The 17,796-nt window shown below is 39.1% G+C and overlaps 1 protein-coding gene across 1 annotated transcript in view; it reads right to left on the reverse strand.

The window, feature by feature from the left end:
* The window catches only part of LOC127582541 (protein unc-13 homolog A), a 261,016-nt gene that overhangs the window by 88,004 nt on the left and 155,216 nt on the right, over window positions 1-17,796 (reverse strand). The window contains exons 17-18 of the mRNA XM_052037881.1: window positions 4,175-4,316; window positions 2,940-3,109 (exon numbers count right to left, since the gene is read on the reverse strand). Coding sequence (XP_051893841.1) covers window positions 2,940-3,109; window positions 4,175-4,316 — 312 coding nt within the window. The remainder of the gene's footprint in view (window positions 1-2,939; window positions 3,110-4,174; window positions 4,317-17,796) is intronic.

Below are 17,796 nucleotides of genomic sequence, written 5' to 3' on the forward strand. Positions count from 1 at the left end.
TGCATAGAAAACAGTAGAAAATCAAGAGACACAGCAAAATTTCTTCATAAAACATAGAGGGGTGTAACAAAAACTGGTTTAAAATTACTGAAACAATCTGTGTACATTAGATTACAATTAGGTGCCATGATAGAGAATTAATGGAATTTCAACATAATTGTGTCTGTGTGTAGATCTCAACTCATAAAAATATGAAAAGCTAATTTTTAAGATCTGTTGCATAATCTTAATGAAATCCCATCTAGAGAACAATTTTAGGCATTACACTTGAGCTGACTGGTACTGATAAGCTTCACAGAAGACTGACTGGAATTTTTCAAGACATTAGAGAGTTAAATTATGAGGCTTAACACAAGCTACTGGAGGAACTCAGTGGTCCAAGCAGCTTAATTATGAGGCTTACAATTCTTTGAGTTGAAAGGCTGAATTGCTGAAATTAATTGCTTAAAGGAGAAGAATCGAGAACAAGAGAGCATAATCTTAAAATTAGAGCTCTACCATTTAGGAGTGGAATCAGGAAGCAGGGTTTATCATAAAATGGTAGTGCCAATCAAGAATTCTGTGCCAATGGATTGTGGATGCAGAGTTAATTGAAATGTTTAAGGACTAGACCAATAGGTTTTTGTTTAGGTAGGGACAGTGATGTTCAGTGATTAGAATTGAGTTATACATCAACCATAACCTCTTTGAAAGGCAGAACAGGCTCAATGGTGCATACCTACCACTTAAACTCATTTATTTCCTACTCTAATGAGATTTTGACCAGTATAAAAGACTAAATAAATGCCAGTTCACAGAATTTGCCACATGCCAATTTATGAAGGAATGGGCTGGGGGTACCTGGATGATTCTACATATTATGCCAGGTATTCTGGCACAAAACCTTTTAAAGCCACAACAGAACTCTCCTCTGTACTGCGGATCTTATTCATGTAGTTTTGAATGAAGTCATTTGGGGGATCATTACTGTTGAAATTCTGGTCACAATGAAGTAATTTTAATGGCCTTAGAATACAACTCCATCAACCCGCTGCTTCACTTGCTTAAATATGATAAACGTTTTACGATAAAATGATTAATTCTTCCACATAATACTTGGTGTTGCATGGCTGAAAAAAATTATAATGTATTTGGAAATTCAACAAGGTACTTCTGGAAGTGATTTCCATGAAAGGGAATTAAGTCAGCTCATGTGTCCCTGTGGAGCATCGCAGAGCAACTTATACCAAGTTGTTCTGGGAGCAATAATTATTAGTCATTCACTGGACAATGAGGTCTCCCAGCACAGTGCCAGACTGGAGGCCCCGGCTACACCTTTATTTAGGTTTCACCCTTCTGGCATCTCCCACACTGGATCAATTCCTCAACAACCATCTCTTTCTACACATCACCCCCATCCTTACCACCTACTTCACCCTCTACACCCTCCCAAATCCTCAACCACTATCCTTGGCCTGAACATGAGCACAGCTACCCAATCCTAGGCCCCACTGCCTAATCTTCAGTCAATCACTGGTCTGAACCTGGGTCACTTTCCCCAGTGCTGAGCTGATTATTAGCACTATTCTGACTCTCCAACACTTGATCATCTGGCCCACCTATCTGATATTTGGCCAATCACTGACCAGTCCTTGGCTTCTCCCCTCCTTGGTTAATCTCCCATACAAATACCTATTTATTCACTATCCCCAACCCAAGGCACAGGCCATGATTCTTCCTTCTCCCAGGGTAATTTCATCTTCCTCAACCATAGCACGGGCCAATCCTTCTTACCATGCCCAAGCCACACCCCTTCCTCCAATCTCAAATGTAGCACAGATTCTGATCCAGCCTATAGGCACTGGCCACCCTGACTCTCTGAGCCCAATCTTAGTCTGACTACCAGGCAGCATATTAAAACTTTTCATTTGTGCCAAAGCCTCGTAACTAGAGTTTGCAACAGAGGGCCCACAAATCAACTTGCAGTTGACACTCTCTTACAATGTCCTACAGCTCGTCTATTTGGATGCACTAGAATTCTTAGGTCACAAGGTGTTCAAAGCTCAAATAATAGGTTCATAATTCTACTTTGTATTAGCTTGGAAAATGTACAACATACATATTTCTGAGAATGTAACTTGATTACTGTAGGAATAAATTAAAGAAACCTAAAACAGTTTAGCAGCACAGTGGCACAGCCAACAGAGCTACTGCATCACAGCTCCAGCAACCCAATCTTGATCTCCAGTGCTGTGTGGAGTTTGCACATTCTTCCTGACCACGTGAGTCTCCTCTGGGTGCTTCAGTTTCCTACCCCAAATTGATAGATTAATTGGTCACTGTAAATTATGCTGAGTGGGTGGCAGAATTTGGGAGGAGTTGAATGGGAATGTGGAGAGAATAAAAATGGGATTAGCATAATTGGGCATGTGATAGTCAGCACAGACACGGCAGGCCAACTGGCCAATTTCCATGCTGCATTGTTCTTTGTGCATCGTTTAAATTTCACAAAGTGGATGATCAACAGAAGGCAGTGGAGGATGGGTATGTAATCACTGATAGAAGTTGGATGGGTATTTAGCGATAGGAGTGCAGGGATGGTAAGAGAGTGAATAACATATAACCTTTTCTAAAATACGGGAAAAGCCCAATTAACTGTGGCTGTCTTTTCTGATTGTGCCACTTTGCCACTTATCACCCTCTGTACTTCTGCTTATAATCGGAATAAAAAACTGATAGCATACATTTAAAATAAAATCTCAAAGCTATAAAAACAGGCTCTAAACATAGCTGAATACATTACTTTTGAGAATTTTAGGTTATATAATTGCTATACAGATCCAGAAATGTGCATAACAGTATTGGAGATGTGACTACATAGTCATTATTGTAGCATTACTATATCTACATCTAGAGGCAAAACAATATTCAACAAGACAAAGATAAATACTAGAACTTACCCAAGTTATACCAGACATCCATTTCACCACTTAGTGTTCGAACTTCAATGATGGTCTGACCCAGAAAGTCATCAGATTCTCTTTTAAACCTTTGTTTTACCCGTGATTTGATGTCATCATCTTCATCCCATACTCGTACTTTTATTCGATCAGATGAATTATGACATTCACTGAAATAGAACATATTATTTTCTGAGTCAACAAAATTCTGTTCCATTTTTAATGTTTTCTGACAGATGAAACCATATTTTAATACACTCAAAATTGGCCAGATCCTTGAAGAAAAAGTAAGCATTCTCTATTCTCTCAGGAATAAAGCAATTTGAATTCATCAGTATTTTTACATAATTTGTTTTTGTTCCACAGGCAATCAACCAGTTCTGAAGCAGTATTACCCTTGCAATGCAGCAAAATGAGCATTGTGTTCCCACAAACAGTAAATAAATGGCCTATTATAAAGGATGGGATAAAGGAACTGAAAAGAAATTATCTTAGCTCAGAAAATTAAGAAGCACTTTGGGTGGAGCTAAGAAAACAGCAAGTGGGCAGAAAACAATAGTGGGATATAGCTTTGAGTGAACAAGCTACTTTAATCTGGTATTGTGCTAGATCTAGAAGGGGTTAAGTTAATATTCTGGTAGTTGACGGCCTTCAGGCAAGCATCATCACAAATGATGGAATATTATATAAAGATTGAAAAAGACTTGGGTTCAATCTAAAACCAGGATCTTAAATCTAATCAAACCAAACAAAGAACGTTTGAGGCATAAGTTGGCACTGGTAGACCGGGAAGTACATTTAAGAGGAATGATTGTAAATGAACAATAACTAACATACAAGAATACATGCTTTAGAGTCACAGAGTGTTAAGACGGGTAGGGTTGAAATCATGCTCTGGAAATACCACAGAGATGCACTAAAAAAAAGGAAAGATTGGATAGATGCGATCAAGCGCATTAAATACGAACAAGAAATCAAAGAATAATACATTACAGCAACAGTTAATTTTCATCGGGGCAGCAGAGCATATAGAATGAATGGATCTGAAAGGGTGACTGGAGATTTGTTCATTAAGTTAGTAATAATGACACATTGCAAAATCTTGTCTTTTCATGCACTGAAAATTTCTACATACTGATAAAAGGGTCTAGGGAAAACTGCTTTGGATAACATACTTGGATTGACTACAACAAGCTTGAAAGTAAAATGCACATTTGAAATTCAGAGTTACTTACAAGTTAAAGTTCTCCTCCCAGATTGGATTAAGGTTCCCATAGATAGTCTTAGTACGTTTTTTAGTCTTCCCAACTTGAACTGTAACGTAAGGATCACTGGAACCGGTTTTATCCTTGGCTTGCAAACCTTGGGCACAGACCACTGTAAGTATCAAAAATTAGTTCTAATTATCACCCTTAGAATTCCAAGTGAAAATTGTAAAGATCAAATTTTATTTTGATACATCTTAAGCCCGAACCAAAAGACAAAAGAAGTCTTTTCAAATACAACTTATAAAATTAAGGTAAAACTTCTAAGAACAAAGAAACTCCACAAAGGTCTTGAATTTCACAAGAGGTTGATCTACATCTGAAAAGATAAAGGACAAGTAATATCTAAGAAATTATGGTTTTGATTTTAACTGTAATGGGGTGACCAGAACTGCACACATACTCTCAGTGCAGCCTAACCAAAGTGGGCTAGTTGAAACTTGAACTTGCACTTTTATTTCCTGTCTTACTTTCTTTTCTGACTAGTGACAAAGTTCCAGGCTGCAAGGACAAGATAACAACATCCTCTTTAAATGTACGGGAAATACTTCAATGATATCGTCATCAAATATACTGGCCTTTTTAACATTACTATTAAATTGGTTTTCCCCACTCATTCAGGAACTGCATTTCAGATCATAACTCTGGATATAAAATTCTTTTCATCTCCTTTCTAGTCCTTTTGCTATTTGATCTAAATTTGGTTTGACCTCCATTTATCTACCCACCCATCAGTAGTAGTTTTCCTCTATTTTCTCTACCAAATCCCTCATAGTTTTGGAAAACCTCTATTTAACCTCCTCTGGAATAGAAAATTCTCAGCTTCTGTTACCACCTCATAAATTGAGATCTTCATCCCGATTATCTTTTTAGAAATTTCTTTGTTTCCTCATTGTTATTTCCACAGAGAAATCAAGGATGCCCGTTGGCAGAATCTTCTTTAGTTTTCAGATTGACTGCAGTTAATTAAGTTGTTATTGTACCGATATCCACCCCTCTCCCACTTCCCTATTTTCCCTCATTTTCCTCATTATTTTCCCCTTTATGTCACTGCGCTTTAGTTGCCCTGGAGACTTTTTAAAGAGACAACTTGTTTCCCAGCAGTCAGAGCAGCAAAAACACAGCAACTACCATTGAGAACCATGCAGTTTAAGCGTTTGTACAGAGATCAGGAAGAAAACTACTCTAGTGATTTTTTTTCCCTTAAACCTACTTTTACACTAATTCCCTGTTCTTTTTTTATATAAATAGGTCACCAGATTAGGTGCTGACATTGCAAACCACATGTCTACCGTACCAATAAAAGTGTAAACTCTATTTTCTGAGTATAAGTGTCTTTACAGCCAAGTGGGGCAGCTCAGCTGGCTGTCAAAGTTTTTTAACAGTAATTCTATAGGTGGGATTGCTCTGGTTCCCTTCCATGGTGGATTTATGAATATAATTGCTGGGTCACCGACAGCACTTAAGTATTGAGATGAGCACTTGAATCGCTTAGGCATAGAAGGCTATGGACAAAGTCCTGGAAGATGGGTTTAATACAGAAGGTTGCCCACTAGTCAACCTGGACGAGTTGGGCTAAATGGCCTGTTTCCACATGCTGTACTAGCTATGGTTCTATGACTCTAATTGATAGCCCTACCACCAAACATAGACACAGCTTCTTAGCAAGTTTTTAAACAGGGAATGCACTAGAGTAAACATAATCATTTTCATAGGTCAGCAGCTGATAGCAAATTTCCCATTAAAAAGCTTTTGTGTAAAGATGCCAACTTTTCATAACAAACAATGGCCTCGAATTTCTAGTACTTTGCCATGATTGTACCAGAGATTGCAGAGGGAAACTGAGAAATTTGGAAGGAGACTGTTAGGTAGGGGTGTGGTTAGTGTTGATCCATTGTAGTCCTAATCCTGTTTTGGGAAGACCTCATTGTTGTGAGAATGCCCAACAATGGTGTAATTTTCCTCACAATGCTTGAAAAGGGGCTCTGTGCGTTAACTGATGCCATCCCTTGCACAACTGATGCTTAAACAGATTCGCAAAGGTGAATTACAACAGCCAACATTGGTATGGATTTAAGGAGTAATGCAGTTTTACCCAGAAATGGCCACAATCACTTTCCACTCCAGAGAGAAAAAAAATAGATGCATAAAGGTGGAAAGAACACTAACCATCTGAATTTTGAGGCCAATACTTGGGCTGCTTGCAAATGAAGCAGCTGACTGAACACACTGCATTTATCTGGATAACTTCTATACCTACGCTAAATCCTCAATATTTTTGAGAAACAAGTATTGCTCTAAAGCAAAAAAAGGTCCACAAGGAAGTGATCCAGTGACAAGGTGAAGCAGCTGTGTTACCTAATTAATCAGAACTAGAAAAACTGGGCTGAATTTAAACCTCAACTCACTGGGAGCTGGGGAGATTGTGTAGGGAGTGGGAACAGGGAGGTGGAAGAACATGTGCAAGCTGCCAGTCTCTGCAGCAACTTTTTTAAGTCACTTCTTACCCTTCGTCATAACGGCAGGTGGGTGAGGTACTGCAAAGGCCAACAGGGACATCAGGTTGCTTACCAATGGAACACAGGTTTACTGGCAACATTAAGCTAGAGGTGCCACAGAAGTGAATAGCACAGAGCTCTTGGATTAAGTGCACAAGCAGTTCAATTATCCCATTAGATATGGAAAAGTGAGTATATCCAGTAGGGCAACGATGACTAACCTCAGAGAAGTAGGCCACTCACTGGCTCCAATGCACCAGCTCAGATATTCACACTTCAGAGCGTCCAGTAAGAAAGGTTAGTTAGGTTTTCACCCAGTTACTTACTCAATACAAGTGATGAAGAGCAGATAATGTGAACAGGGCTAGCACTGTAATGTCTGTGTCAGACACTCCATTATCAGCATAATTTACGTACTTACTGCACCTTGAGAACATTTAATAAACAGACATGGAGCAGTAATGAACATGTGATGTACTGACAGGAGTCCCAGATACCTTAAGCACACTTGGGGCAGAGGCTGAATGAACACAACTCAAGTAAAAGTGACACAACTTCACAGACTTTTGCACTGTTATTTTCATCCACACTAAGAATAACCACCTCCCTCAAACATCAAACATTGCAATCAAACAAGTGCAACTAGACCCCTTCACTGAGGGAGTACATATTACAAGTTCCAGCTTGAGTGAGATATACAGTACATCTCAAATTGTCAATAAGGAAGTGTGCCATGATAGAGACATTGATGACTATGGACGTAAAAGTTGGAGCTCTGATGCAATCACTCCCCCTACAAACCCACTGCCCTAATCACATCAATCAGTGTGAAGGCAGAGTAGTCAATAGTGGACATCCACGAGTTCCAACATCATCATTGTAGCGATCACACCAGGGAGTTAAATAACCTGCTTCTACTTTTGCTGAAACTCCAGTGCTTGTAATACTTCCTGTCACTTGCACTCATCAGCCTATACCTGCATGTTGTCTTGGTTCTTCTTCATTCGTTGAACATTTTGCAACTATTCATGAACATTCCCAATTCTGACCTTATGACGGAAGGAAGATCAATGATGAAGCAATGAATCATTCATCTAGAACATTGCCCTAAGGAACTCCTGCAGTGATGACTGAGCTCCAACAACCACAACCATCTTCCTTTGGGTGAGGTATGACTCCAGCTACTGGATTGCTTTCCCTTTGATGTCCACTGACCAGTTTTTTGGTGCAGCAAGATCTGGAATACAGATCTACAGTGCTACACTGTAGACCTGCATTATACTGTCCAGTCCTCTAGCCTTTGTGGTATTCAGTACTCTCAGCCATTTCTTCATATCATATGGAGTCAATATCAAATTTGCTGAAGACTGACAAGATAGATAGGCAAGTGCCACCAACACGACTCTGCACCTGCTGAAAGCCAGCCTGAGCCATATAGGAAGTGGTCAATTATTCTGACTGATCTTGTCAGTGGCTGTTAAAATAAACTCCACTTGAGTCCTACCTTGCACAAAGAAAAATGCTGGTGGCTTTGGAAGTCAATTCTTCCAGCCCCAATATCCCACAATGGAAGTTACTAAGGACAGTGTCTTGGGCCCAACCATCCTCAGCTGCTTCACTAATGACTTTCTATCTGAAGAATATAATAAATAGAAGCAGAAGTAGGCCTTCCAGCCGTTCAAGCCTGTCAATCATTCATTCACAACAGATCTTCTACACTAGTGCCATTTTCCTACACTATCCCCATATCTCTCGATTCTTTTACTATCCAGAATTTTCAATCTCTGTCCTGAAGGAAATCAGCAAATGAATCTCCACCATGCTCCAGAGCAGAGAATTCCAATGATTCATCACTGAGTGCAGAAATTTCTCCTACTCAACTGGATCAGTCAGATAAATATAATTGCTGCAAGAGCAAGTCAGAAGATGTGTGTCCTTGTTGATTGATGTGCCTGTTCACACCCCCAAAACCATTCAACTATCTTCAAGGCATGAGTCAGGAATGTGATGGAACACTTTTAATACTTTAAATTGCCTGGGTGAGTGCAGCCCTCGAGAAGCCTGACAATGCACACTGTTTGACTGGCACAAGTGACTGCAACGCATATAGTAAGCACAGTGCTACAGCTACTAAACCTGCTGCCTTACAGCTTCAATGATCCAAATTCAATCCTGATCTCTGGTGCTGCATGGAGTTTGCATGTTTCTCCCTGACTGCGCGAGTTTTCTCCAGGTGCTCTGGTTTCTTCCCAAAGACATGGGGTTGTTAGGTTAATAGGTTACTGCAAATTGCCCCTTATGTGTAGGTGAGTGGCAGAAACTGGGGGACATGGATGGATATAAGAGCAGGATTTGAGGAGGATTGGAGTAAATGGATGCCTGATGGTTGACCAAAGGGCCCGTTTCCATGTTCTATGACTCTATAAAATGCACTGCACTTACTCACCTGGGCTCCTCCAACAGTACTTCCCAAACCCATGTCCTCCACAACCAAGAATTACAGGGGCAACAGGTACATGGGAACATCCACATCTACAGGTTTCTATCCAAGTGATGCACCATCCTAACCTGCAAATATATCACCGTTCCTTCATCATCACGGAGTCAAAATCAGGCAGCTAACTCCCCACTTGTGGGAGTATCTTCAGCAGGAAGTCTGCAGCTGATCAAGAAAGTGGTTCACCATTAATTTCTCAAGGGCAATAAGGGACAGACAATACATTTTGACCTTGCCAATATGTGCACATCCCAAAAGAATGAAAAAAAAAACTTGCTTATCTTGTTGTGTCAAACATCTGCCTTGTTTATTTTTGTGTCACTGACTGTGAAATCCTGCATATCTGTTTGAATCAGAGAATCATATGGCGCAGAAATTGGACCTTTCAGCCTACCTTCTCCATGCCGACTGTGATTTGGTTGAACTTTATAAGGATCCTGAGATAGAAAACTTGAGAGTCATGGTCACTTTGATGAACACAGATAAAGAATGGTCACTAGCAGCAGGTATTTCTCTAGTATGCTGCAAATACCTGCCACTTCCTGGCAGGTGCCTCTTGAGATACAGATGTCCAGCACCAAGGAAGCCCATGCTCTACATGTACACGTCATTTTCACGGCTTCCAGCACCCAAAGAAACATGGCTGTGAGCTGCAAAGTGCAACTTACTTTGAACTCTTCAAAGTTTAGGAGATAAACACTGAAATTCACATCAAAAGTTTTCTTCAAAATTTTCTACACAACCACTCAAGTTCTACAAAAAAAAACCTTCTCAGAGTCTCTTAAGGAAGTAGCTCTAGAGCCTGCAATATTTTTTGCCAGATTTTGTCAGTGCTTCAGCCTCCTTCCAATCCCAAGGTGTCCTCTCCTTGATTACACTGCCAAGTTCCAGGAAATTTGGTAATCTACACGCACTGAGTTAAACTGCCAAACTCCAGTTGATATCGCTCTTCGTGAACAAAAACAAAAAAAAGTTGCTAATCTATCTCCCCAAAGCTCTTTTCCACACACAACTCAAAAGTGTTTCTCTTCAAGAAGCCAGCTCATCAATACTTTTTCCAAGGGCAAATTGAAATCTGTATTAAATGTTGGTCATGCCATTTATGCCCACATCCCAAGAGTGAACAAAAGAAAAACAGTGATCACCATCGAACAGTTCCACTGATAGTTCACGTTGGTCTATAATCTACAGTAAAAGTTTATCTTTCTAGGTGAAATATACATGAGAAATAAAAACTCAATGAGAGGAAACATTTAACCTGTGAAGATCCTTAGGATCTTGTGCATTTAATCAAGTCCCCTCTCACTCTTCTAAACTCCAGCACTATACAAGCCCAGCCTGTCCAACTTTTCCTCAAAAGACAACCCAGCCATTTCAGCCAACTATCTTAAAACTTATGGAGTCATGATCACTGTTCCCTAAATGCTCTCCCACTGAAACTAAGATTTCACTAGCTCATTTCCCAATTTAAGGTCTATAATGTCCCTTTTCTCGGTTGGACCATCTATATACTGTTTCAAGAAACTCTCCTGAATACACCTAACAAATTTTGCCCCATCTAAGCCTCTGGTATTAAGGGTGTCCCAGTCAATATCGGGTAAATTAAGGTCACCCGCTACAATCCTGTTGCTTTCACATCTTTCCATAATCTGCCTACATGTCTGTTCCTCTGTAGCTTTCTTCCATTAGTTTTCCTGTTTACTTTCTACACTTGCATACCAGCCTTTTTGAAATCATGCATTGGAACATATACGTCAGAGTTCTGCAATCTCTCATTATTTTGAATATTATTATTCCAAATAATATTATTTCAAAATAGCCTGTGTGGTTTTTGTGGTTCCACTTGCACAGAGAATTTGATAATATAATTTAGCATTCTGCCACTAAAGGTGGCAATGCCATTACATACACACACACACACACACACATATATATATGTATAGGTCCATAGAGTCATACAGCACGAAAACAGGCCCTTCGGCTCAACTTGTCCATGCCAACCAAGTGTCTACACGAGTTAGTCCCATAGCTCTCTAAACCTTTTCTATTTATGTACCTGCCCAAATGTCTTTTAAATGTTGCAATCTCCCACCTCTACCACTTCCTCCGGCAGCTCATTCCATGTACTCCTCACCCTCTGTGTGAAAAAGTTGCTCCTCGTGTCCCCTTTAAATCTTTTCCCTCTTACATTAAGTCTGTGCCCTCTAGTTTAGACTCTTATACTCTGGGGGAAAAAGACTGTGACCATTCAACTTATCTATGCCCCTCATGGATTTTATATACTTCTATAACGTCACTCCTCAGTCTTCTACGCTCCAGGGTAAAAAAAAATCCCTAGCCTATCGAGTCTCTCCTTAGAACTCAAGCCCTCCAGTCCTGGTATCATCCTTGCGAATCCATCCCAAGATTTTGTGCACGCAGCTTATGGAAGCTCAAAGACCACACAGCAAGGCAACATCAGTATTATCTCTGTATTAAGGAGAGGAAGTTTATATGTAGGATAAGGGAATAACCTCCTACAGATCCTCAGTTTCTACATAACCCTTGAATGGAGATGTCCATCAACAATCTGACAATCTTCAAGGAACATTTAAGTACACTAGCACTCCTACACAGTGGAAGCAGTTAATTAACTGTACTTAATTGCATCCCACAGAATGCTAATACCACCCTCTGTCAACTCCTCTTCAGTTTCTTTTCCCAAAGGCAATCTCATTAAAATAGAATTGCAAGATTTGTTTATATTCATAGCAAGTTGTTCACTTTTTTTAAATCTCTAAAATGGAAAGCTAATATAATGACCTATCCAGTAATTCAGATGGAATATGTATTTCTGAGCCATGACTACAAATTGAAATGCAACAATCTTATGCCTAGAGTTTATTTCAGTATCTACATTACCCATTCATGGTATTATTTACATCAACTGATTAGAATTACATCCAGGACACAGCAAGAGACATACGAGAAGTGCCCAAAAACTCAATGCATTTAAATAAGCTCAGAGTTAATGAATTATCTTGCAAATCAGGATTCATACTGCTCTGGAGGTCTATAGTCTCAGACCTAAAGAGTATGAGATAATGGGCCAGACCTTACTGGCATGAACCACTGTCCACAATCACTCACACAGATCTCATGCTCATATTCAATTAATCCAGGTACAGAATTTTGTAAAAAAAAAACTAATGAATTAAAAACTAAAATTAGTTTTAAGTACTTAAAACACAAATACAACAAATGAATAAAAACATAAAATAATACAATTTATAAAAAAAACAAACCTCTCTTCTCCACAGACCTACTGTCCCCATTGAAATCATTTCCCCAATGAGGAGTTAAATAGCAGAATGTCTTGACAGATACAGAGTCCACAACTGCCAATTAAACTCAAACATTGCAATTGACTGCATAAGTTTGTCAGACCTCAAACTGCTTCCTTTTAAATGGGTAAATTCCAGTTGATCCATTTGGAATCACTGGCATTTATATGTCATACGGCCTATACCTCCGAGAGGCCATCAACTATCTGTTACATTGGAACAGTCTTAGGGCAACACCAAATCTGCAGTATTAATGCATCCATTAATAAAAGCAGTCATCAAGCAGCCAACATAATAGCAGAAGAATTCAGCAATTAGAGTCTGTGCAATATCCCCAGTCTACTTGATTCCTTTTGTATTGAAAAATCTATCAATCTCTGCCTTGACTGTACTCAGTAACAGAGTAACAAAAGACCCTGGGCCTATAGAATTCTACAAAGATTCACAACCTGTTCAGTGAAGAAATTTTTCATCACATTATTTCAAAAAGGCTAACTCTTTATTGAACCTGAGACTCCTTGTTCCAGACTCCAAAGCCACAGGAAACATATTCCCAATATCCATTTTTCCAAGACATTTAAGAATGTCAATGGAGTTACCTCTCCACTAATCTACTCAATCTTTCCTCAAGGGGCAATTCCACTCTCCCAGGAGTCAACCTAAAACTTTATTCATTCATGGGATATAGACAAGGTCAGCATTTTTATTCCAGGTTAGAAAGCAGATGTGGGAAAATTCTGCTTCTTTCTTCTTTCTACCCAAATGAGCAATCCCACGTACGTCTACATTATACTTCATCAGACACCACCTTGTTCCACCTGTTGATATCATTTTACAATCTTTTTGTACCCTCCTTGTAGTTTACTTACCCCTCTAGCTTTATACATCAGTAAACTGGAATACATTTCACTTTCTCCTCATTGGTAAAAAGAGTGTAAATATCCAAGGCCCAAGCATCAATCCTTAAGGCAACTAACTAGCTGCATCCTGCTAACCTGAAAATAACTTATTTCTGTTTCCTGAGCACTAATCAATCCATTGTTAATATATTACATGCCACGAATCGTAATTTTGAGAGTTTTTCAAAATTTCATATTCTACATTCACTTAATCCTAACAATCCTGCTAGGTACAACCTCTAAATATTAACACATTTAACAAGACCTTTTCCAATTCAACAATAGCTCTGCTCAATTATTTTACAATTTTCTAGAAACCCTGTCATTATATCCCTTACACCACATTCTAGTATCTTCTCCATGACTGATGTCTGCTGCACTCTACCTCTCTCCTTTTCTCCAATTCAATGTCAATGCTTAGTTGAGAGAAAGCCTTTTCATATCAAATGTTCAGGAAAGACCTTAACAGTGCCCTACTTGGTTGCTCAAGATGCCTGAAGAATATGTACCATTTTTATCTTAGGATAAAATTACAATAATGGATGTAATCTACCACCGTCTGCAGTGCACAGGCTGTTACAGTAATATTGTGTGAGGTCCTAGAGTAAGTGGAATTGGACCGACGGAATTTGGGACACTACGGCCCCAATTATAACTGCAGCAAGTATTGCACCGTTTAATTGCCAAACACCAAGTTTACATTCAACTGAACTCAACAGAGTTAATGATTAGGCAGGATGTAATCTCCAGGGTATTAGGTTAAAAGTGGGATTTGTGATTGCATTTCACAGTTCTTTGTCAATTAATTAATGCATATATGGGACCTGTAAAACAGAGATCAACATGTTTTTGTGAATTTATAAAATAATGAAATTGAATTTGTATCAGTACTAAACATTTTAGAAATATGTTAGTCATTTAGAATATTTTAATCATGTATTCTAAACTAGCACTGTTAATATCCTACAGATCCTGCATTGTGCTGTAATGCTATACATCTTATAACTAACATAAGAACACACTTAACTTTCATATCACTTAAGTTAATACTTTCATGAAAGTTTTAATGTTATGAACTCTTAGCAGAGGAGATAGTTATTAAAAAACATTTAGAGATTAACAGACCCTAAATTATTAAATCATCAGTAACGTGGCTATATGGCTTTTATGTTTATAAAACTGCTCTATTGATTTTTATGATGATGAAATTAATCAATTAATTGAAGCTGAAATGTCACATATAATTACTATAGTGGAACTACTTGAACATAATATTTCCAGAAACTGGGGGTATTTTCATACAGCTGCAAACATTTGTCATTTTTATTGATATATTGAAGTGTGGGCCCCTCTACTTACTTACTGAATGTAACTCACTTTTCATAACAATGCAGGAACTGCAAGATAGTGGTTATGAAATCACCAGTTTGAATGAGTACTCTCCCATTTTGTGAACTCGAGTCCAGCTTTACCAGATTCACAGTGCAGAATCACTGATGCAGTTCATTGCTGCTGGATCAATTTGTTCAAATCTTGATGTCAAACTGTTACCTTCAGTGTAGAAGAGGTGATGGGTCAAATCAGCTATGGGATGATTGTTGGTGCATGAACCTTACTTTAACCACAGGCTTTATTGCACAAAAACTAGTTCAACTATTTATGAAGATAATTGCAATTAATAGGTTTAAATATCATTACACTCTGTTGTAGATTTCAAACATTCTTTTTGAGCAGAAGTGAACTTTTGAATACAACTTACAGGCTAAGGGGAAGCTTGAAGGAATATATAGTATAATTCCATTTATTAAGCTAAAGCTGTGATGCACAATCACAGGACAGACCTGACCTCAGGATGGGTTGGTCTTAATCACAATCACCATCCTCGCTGTCCAGGGCCAGGAAGGAGATACCCGAAGTCCATGTTAGACCCAGATCCATATTGAGCACGAGGCTCAGATGGAGCAACCAGTGGTGTAGCAGCAAGGATTATAGCACTTGTGTCTTTAAACCTGTTTAAAAATGTCAGTGTCTGGTTATATAGGGTCAAAATAAACCTATGTCTCACGAGTGGCCTTTGGAAGTGGCTTAGATTGTAAATTTGCCTCCCTGCAAAAGGTTGCCACCAACAAGTTAAAGTAATGTTTCTCGAATATTTTTTTCTGATATTCTGTAAAGACAACATTGGTTACTTCTATATTTCCTTCCTAAACAATGAATATTACTTTCAGAATATCTTAGGAACACTGGTATACAACCTAACAAAAAATACAGCTACAAAGAATCAAAATCAGGTTTATTATCACTGACATACAGTACGTCGTGAAATTTGTTGTCTTGTGGCAGGAGTACAGTGCAAGACATGAAGACATAAAATTTAGTATAAGTTACAAAAATTAATAAATAGCGCAAAAGAGGAATAATGAGGTAGTGTTTATGGGCCGTTTAGAAATCTGATGGCGGAGGGGAAGAAGCTGTTCCTGAAATGTTGAGTTTGGGTCTTCAGACTCCTGTACCTCCTCCCCAATGGTAGTAATGTGAAGAGGGCATATCCTGGGTGGTGAGGGTCCTTAAAGATGGATGCTGCCTTCTTGAAGCACCGCCTCTTGAAGATCTCCTTGATGGCGGGGAGGGTTGTGCCCGTGATGGAGCTGGCTGAATCTACAACCTTCTGCAGCCTCTTTCGATCATGTGCATTGGAGCCTCCATACCAGGCTGCGATGCAACCAGTCAGGATGCTCTCCACTGTACATATGTAGAAATCTGCAAGAGTCTTTGGTGACGTACCAAATCTCTTCAAACTCCGAATGAAGTAGAGCTGCTGGTGTGCCTTCTTCGTGATTGCAAAATTCAATTATTGTCTCCTAGTTCCCTAGTATGATAAGATGGACTCTTAACCTCACAATCTACCTTATGGCCTTGCACCTTACTGTCTGCCTGCCCTGCACTTTCTCTGTAACTGTAACACTTTATTCTGCATTCTGTTATTTGTTTTACCTTGTACTACCTCAATGCACTGTTGTAATGAAATGATCTGTACAGATGGTATGCAAAACAAGTATTTCACTGTACCTTGGTACAGTACGTGACAATAATAAATCAATTTACTAATTCTTTTCCTTTAGTGCAAATTTTGGGACATTGCCCTCATCAATATAACTTGTTAAATATCAATAATAAATTCTCCAAAAATATTCTTAAACAAATATTGACACATTATATCAGAACTGACCAAAACATCAGATCAGCTTTTTACTGTCTATTTTATGTGCCTGGTTTCTTAACCCTGGCAAAGTTGTTTTCCCACCTTAAAAGGTGAAAGGCTGTTGAGCTACCATTAAGGATACCTCAAGATTGTGGTGCATAATCTTGAGCAACTTTTAGCCTCAAAGGCCTGAACTTAGTCCATACCAAGACAATTTTGCCTATGCGAATGCATGGCACCAGAAGCCATATATGGAAGGGGTGGTAGAAGTGTAGCCAAATCACTACTCAGTACCCATCCCATGGGTCCAAGGTCATTCTTCAGGGTCAGCATTGCACCACTACTATGCTCTGTTGGCGAACACAGGACAAATATAACACAAATTCTGCTAAACCCCATTAAAAGTGACTACCAAAGCCAGACTGATTAGCCTCTGAGCTTGCATAGCATCTATAAAGGCCAATACGAGAGATTCCATGACATGGAGGTAGAATGGGTGTAAAGGGGAGAAAAGAAATATATTACTGTAATGCTGGAGCCTACCACTTGGTGAATACTGGACTCCATAGAACACTACAGCACAGAAAACAGGCCATTTGGCCCTTCTAGTCTGTGCCGAAACGGTATTCCACTAGTCCCATTTACCTGCACCCAGTCCATAACCCTCCAGACCACTCCCGTCCATGTATCTATCCAATTTATTCTTAAAACTCAAGAGTGAGCCCGCATTAATACATCAGATGGCAGCCCATTCCATACTCCCACCACTCTTTGAGTGAAGAAGTTCCCCCTAATGTTCCCCCTAAACTTTTCCCTTTTCACCCTAAAGCCATGTGCTCTCGTACTTATCTCTCCTAATCTAGGTGGAAAGAGCCTACTCGCATTAACTGTCTATACCCCTCATAATTTTGTAAACCTCTATCAAATCTCCCCTCAGTCTTCTGCGCTCCAAAGAATAAAGTCCTAACCTGTTCAATCTTTCCCTGTAACTCAACTCCTGAAGACCCGGCAACATTCTAGTAAATCTCCTCTGCACTCTTTCAATCTTACAAATATCCTTCCTATAGTTAGGTGATCAGAACTGCACACAATACTCCAAATTTGGCCTCACCAATGCCTTATACAACCTCACCATAACATCACAATTCCTATACTCAATACTTTGATTTATGA

Source organism: Pristis pectinata, chromosome 24 (genome assembly GCF_009764475.1).
Source record: "Pristis pectinata isolate sPriPec2 chromosome 24, sPriPec2.1.pri, whole genome shotgun sequence".
NCBI classification, from domain to species: domain Eukaryota; kingdom Metazoa; phylum Chordata; class Chondrichthyes; order Rhinopristiformes; family Pristidae; genus Pristis; species Pristis pectinata.